This window comes from Hesperophylax consimilis, chromosome 6, assembly GCF_061612785.1.
Source record: "Hesperophylax consimilis isolate HC1 chromosome 6, BYU_Hcon_1.0, whole genome shotgun sequence".
Taxonomy (NCBI): domain Eukaryota; kingdom Metazoa; phylum Arthropoda; class Insecta; order Trichoptera; family Limnephilidae; genus Hesperophylax; species Hesperophylax consimilis.
In genome coordinates this window covers 22,951,103-22,957,102 of record NC_142841.1, presented here as the reverse complement: position 1 = coordinate 22,957,102, position 6,000 = coordinate 22,951,103, and the positions used below count along the sequence as shown (strand labels likewise).

At 33.3% G+C, this 6,000-nt stretch overlaps 1 protein-coding gene across 1 annotated transcript in view; it reads right to left on the bottom strand.

The window, feature by feature from the left end:
• Positions 1 to 583: 583 nt before the first annotated feature.
• Positions 584 to 6,000, bottom strand: part of LOC149423087 (uncharacterized) — a 112,518-nt gene continuing 107,101 nt past the window's right edge. Inside the window, exons 5-6 of the mRNA XM_089633045.1 lie at positions 5,396 to 5,671; positions 584 to 704 (exon numbers count right to left, since the gene is read on the bottom strand). Coding sequence (XP_089489171.1) covers positions 584 to 704; positions 5,396 to 5,671 — 397 coding nt within the window. The remainder of the gene's footprint in view (positions 705 to 5,395; positions 5,672 to 6,000) is intronic.

Below are 6,000 nucleotides of genomic sequence, written 5' to 3'. Positions count from 1 at the left end.
ATCACGAGATGCTATAACACGTGTCAGATTGAATCTTAACATGATTATTATTTACAAAGAAGGCTTGAAACTACTTATATTATTATTTTTTAAATAAATCATTTGATAGTGTGATGGATTGATGAATAAATGAAAATATTAGATAGCAGGTATGGCTTTATAGAGATAATTATTAAACTGACAACCGAAAATTCATCCTAATCATACTTGAAGAAACCAGAAGCCAGCAAACCGTTCCATAACGGTGCTGTTGAACTCAAGAACTAGTCGTAGAAACGACCTGTTCTCGAGATAATGCGCAAATGTCAACCGTGTACAAATGTTGGGCTTGCATGTGGCGTATTTTTCGACTGCATAGGTAATTCATTTCCATCTGACATTCCATGATATTTGTTATTTTTTATGTGAAACCAAAATCGTCTTCCTCACTCCAATGTCCGGAATCGACCGGAACTTTTGTCTTGGTCGCAAGAAGTTGTTCGGTATTTTTGGTATTTTCATCGTTCTCTGTGATATTGTTCTCCTCCCCCGGAAGTGCATCTTCCGCCATTGGCGTCCTCAGCGGGCCGCCATTTTGTTTGGGTCATATTTCAATAATGGCGTCCTGTAACTTGACTGTTGTGGGCGAGCTTGCTTCGTGGCTCGTTGCGTTGCTAACCGGCGGCGGAAAGGTGTCGTCAATTACTTCTGTCAAGTCATCGTATCTGAAACAAACGCAATAAAACACTTACAATTATGTTATTTTATTGTATTCACACGTGATTCTTAAATTCGTATTGCACAAACAAAGAACCAACAACAATCCTCTTGCTAAAATTATATACCTTACATCAAGGTGGAGTAACATTTTATGGGTAATTAAACATCCAGAATTACTGGACATTTTTAACACGCACAAATTAGTTTTAAAAAACACACTTTGCATCATTTTAATAACAATGGGAAACAACATTCTTTCTGTTTCTTTAATCAAACCAAAACTAATGACCTATTTTATCTAAAAGAAGAAAAAAATCTTAAAACTGTGTCTTCAAAAATAATGGCCGCCGAGGGAAACAATCATTTTTTTTTAATTTAATGAAGTATCGGTTAAGAAACGGTTGTGTCTCGTTGTTAATAAACTGATACCAATTGTTTTTAAAACAATTTGTGTACTATATTATGTAAAAAAACTTTACGTCATTTTTTTAAATGTTGTAATTGTTTTTGTATAGTCATGTCATAAACCCTTGGTGATATAGTATCGTTACTCTAATGATAAATCACGTAACTACTTGCAACAACACTGCCGTAAGTCAAAATATTTCAGACTGTGATAATGACTTTGAAATCTTGCATCTTTAATATTTATCTAAAAGAATATATGGGGTGTATCAACAGTATCAACACCTTCCCGACAGACTTTAACCTGGGATTTCTGAGCGTATTTGAAGTAAAAATGCAGATGTAATTTTAGCGCCCGATGACATTTTTTTAGTTCCCACCTTTCTTCTTCCCCATATCCTTTATAATTACGCATTACAACGTATCCATCGAGAAGAAGTTGAGATTACCAAAGTCCCGCTGACTTTCTCCAAAAAATAATAATATTAAAATATTTAAGAGCTTTGTGATATTTGATAAATAAATCGTTTTTAATAATTTGTGTCGTACATTCGTCAATAAATGTATTTATAATGGATTTTAAACACGATGTACAACTTTAGAAATAAATCGAAGTCGCGTTACCATTACAAGCTTTTCCGGTAATAAGATTTGGAAAAGCTTTTAAGCGAAATGAATCCAACCAACTCGCACGTTTGTAGGTAACATCATTTCGATTATAACACATTCTGATGGAAAATAAAATTTTGCACTAAGCCGTTCAAAATATCTCTTGGAAGAGTATCGCTTTGATTTCAAAATAAGAAAATAACGCAATTTGTTTTTACAGTGTGAAAAATAAATTAGTTCAACACCTCTCATTTTACCTTCAGTACTTAATATAATTTAAAATTGCGCTAGTAAATATAAAAAATTCTACCCTTTCAATTGTATTAAGTTAGAAGGAGAAGAAAATATATTTTTCAACCTCACAGTGGATAGAATAAGAAAACTTATATATGTCTTATATAACATTTGTAATATATTAAACAAGAAATCTATCAAAATTGTCTACTATGCATTAATCCCTGTTGCCGTATGGCATTTTATGTGGAGAGGGGCCTTTTAAGCTACTTTATACCCCATAATAACAATACAAAGAATAATTATGAAAATTATCCTTAGAAAACCATACAGCTTCCCAACTTTAGAGACATTTCGGGAAATTGATCAACTATATCAACTTTATAAAGAATATTTGATCAATAAAATTTACCCCTGAGATAGCATAAGCAATAGATTCAAAACAAAGGGCCTAATAGCTGTCCTAATGCTAAGAACGACCACGACTTAGCACCACTACTTGTATTTAGGTGTGAAATGGTACAGTATATTATTGTCCTAAAACCCTTAATATACGTTTACGCAATCTACACTATCTAGCATTAAAAAAAAAAAACTGTGGTTATTGTTATAATACGAAATCTCTAAAATTGTGTATATTGAATTGTGTTTGTGGTTTATTTGAATATTTAATTACGTTCGTAGATATTTAACATGACTAAGGACCGGTTGTTTCGGAGAATTTGAACAATTCATCAAATTTCAACGTTAATTTGCGAGTTCTGTGAAATTCCTATTCAAGTTCTGATATTATATCACTATAGGCTAGTTGCTTGACAGAACTGAAATAATAACAGAACTAGAAAATATCTTTCACAGAACTCGCAAATTAACGTTGAAATTTGAAGAATTGTTCAAATTTTCCGAAACAACGCGTCCTTAGTATTATTATTTACGCCATTTAAGCATTATTTTCTTTTCGTATATACTTACTCCTCCCGTAAACACGAGCTCCTGGAGCTCACCTTATGGAGAAGTAGAACAATAAGGAACAAAATATATGTTTTGCATATTGTTATAATTTGAAACCTTGTTTTATTTTGTAATAATAAAAATAATATTAATAAACCGAAATAGAACAAGACACAGAACGTAAAAGGTAATGGTCTCAACTGGGGACTTTACTATAAAATTCTAGCTGACATGTACCCGTTGTTGCTGGGGGTTATCCTCAGGAGATAGACAAATACTAGTAGAAACTTTTTGGTGGGCCTTTTTAAGATATACAATTCTGTAGTACATTATTTTGATGTATTTCATAAGGTTTAGCCATCATTATTAATGTAAGCGTCCGAAAATATTATTTATACGACTTGATTACAAAACATCAACTTTTATAAATATAATATGCACGTATTATGCATATAAACCTTTCGAAAGAAATTCTCTAAATGATAGTGAAGAGCCTATCAAAATCTATTGCATTGTTTATTTATTTATTTATTTTTTATTTATTTTTGTTTATTGCAGAAACAAACAGTACATAATTACATAGATGACAATAGTTACAAAATTATAAAAGTTAGCACAATAATTGGTACCAATGACATGTCGCTGACATATATGCATATGAGGTATATTATACATTTTACGGTTAAGTTACATTTTTAAGTCAAGTTAAATTGGTGTGCTGGGGAAGGAGAGAGGTGTGTGTGAGTGTTTGTGTGTGTGTGTACGTGTGCATGTGTGTCTGTGTGTGGTTGTGTGTGTTATGTGGGCGAATTCAGTGTGCTAAAAAAGTTTTTCTTAAATAGAGGGAGAGAATCAAAAAATATATCGGTATTTGTGCTTGTTTGAATTGAGTTGAATGTTATAGAAGATCTAAGCGCACAAACAGACAGACGCGGATGGCGACTTTATTGTATACTATTTAGAGATTACATTGATAAGTATAGCCTTCAAACGCTATTCCAATAAATTTAATATTCCCAAGTTGTCTCATACTAAAATAAATCGGATAGGTTTATTTAAAGATGGCAACCAATAAATATATAAAAAATAGTTGAGGATAATATTGACATTGAGATTGAGAAAAACAAAGGAAAATAATAAGCTCTCTCTCAGTAGCTTAGTCGTTAAAAGCGCCGTCCCGGTAAGACAGAAATACTGCGTTCATTTCCCAGCTGCAACCGTTCCTATTTTATTTTTGTGTATCTTGTTAATATAACTAATTACATTACACAGTTAGTAGAATCATATTGATGGGTATAAACCTTCAAAATTTATTCCAATACATCGAGAATTGTTTTGTGTTTTACGATTGTTTCTGAAATATTAAAAATTATTGATTATCCTTTGTTGCTGCGCTAAAATCTGGTACCATGACAACTCAGAACTTTGACAAATGAGAAAATTAACAAATCAGAATACTTTAAATAATAAAATTCTTTAACAGTGTTGAAAACAAACCAAAGTAAAACCCAATATATTTACACTATTTTTTTACACTTTTCGTGACTACAGTTTATCTTTTCAAAAGTGTTCCGATTTGTCTTTGTTTTGCTTTGTACGGTTACCAAATGTATGGCAATGGTAATTAGCAAGCCATGTTGCATCGGACACAGCATCTAATTATATTCGGAATCCGTGCCAGTAAATTTTAATGGCCAATCTGACTTTCATTTTATCCGCTCGATCGTGCCAAACGTTACATTGAACGTAGGCCATTATCTTTACATCACACTCATTGAAAATCTGATTATGATATGTCAAAAAAATCCTGCAACAATAACCAATACAATTAACCGAGCTTTTCATACTCTAAATAATATTTGTCTTAACTCTAACATGGATATTTTTTCGGATTCACTGCCCAAATTCAAACGTGGCATCATGTCAATAATTTAAACTGTTCAATGAGCATTCATACAGACAATAACATAACATAACATCGTTTTAAAAAAATTTCGTGTTCTAAAGCTTGCGACTTGTTTTTGACTAAGTTCTATTTTCAAAAGTAGAAAGGGTACGGTTCAAAACAATCTCTCAGAATGAAATTACTTTTGTGGGTCGGATAATGTGTGGGTGCGGATTACGGATAACATCTGAGAGGCGTTAGATTCTTACCTAGTAACAGCGGTTATTCAATTGGAAATATTTTCCAATTATCATTTAAGATAAATAAAAGAGTGAAAATTCAAAATCAATGTAACTTATTTTCAACGTAACAACAAAACGGCTGACCGAGCGCGAAGAAATAAAAGTATAAAGGTTTGTTTTAAAAAAATGGAATAAGAATGTATAAATGAACACGACGATATCATATTTGAAAAAAAATTAAAAGATCCATTAAAATCTTTAATGAGCTATCATATTGAACAGTTAACGGGATGTACATAACAAATTTATGAACAGTCGAAATGCAAAATAGTCGACTTTAAAAAAAAAACACTTGTATGTAAAATTCTACCTGCTGTCATTCCCGCAATCACTATTCCCGTCTGCCACGAGGTGGTGGTGTTGGTTCGGCAGTAGCGGGTGGCGCGGCCTCGCAGCGCAGAACAGCGCGAGGTGCAGCGCCGCGAGGGCGAGCAGCAAGGCGCCCGCCACACGCGCTACCCACAGCCAGCGCGGCCACAGGAGCAGGGACAAAGCGGCCAGCGCGTACGGCGGACAGCGCTTCCAGCCCGCGCGGCAACACGACACCGTGTCCCAGCAGCGCAGGGCTGGGGTGTACTCGTTATGACTGGGGAAACACAAAAAAATTAATAGTTTTTCTTTTTGCATAGTATTCGAGTTACCTGAACATTTTAAGTTCAACATATCGTGGTCCATTCGGAATCGAGTCACTAACAATAACACTCCTTATGTATAAAAAATGATAATGAGGTTGAAATATATGTATTTTGAAGTTTAAAAAAATCCATCGCCGAAAAGCGTGTTTTATTTAATTTTGTGAATTTCAGACACAAACATTAAAATCTTTCTAATCATTTTCTAAAAAAACTTAACTTGCCACATTACACAATAAAACCATTACTGAAAAGAGGTTCGCAAGTAGGAGATTTAGCACTT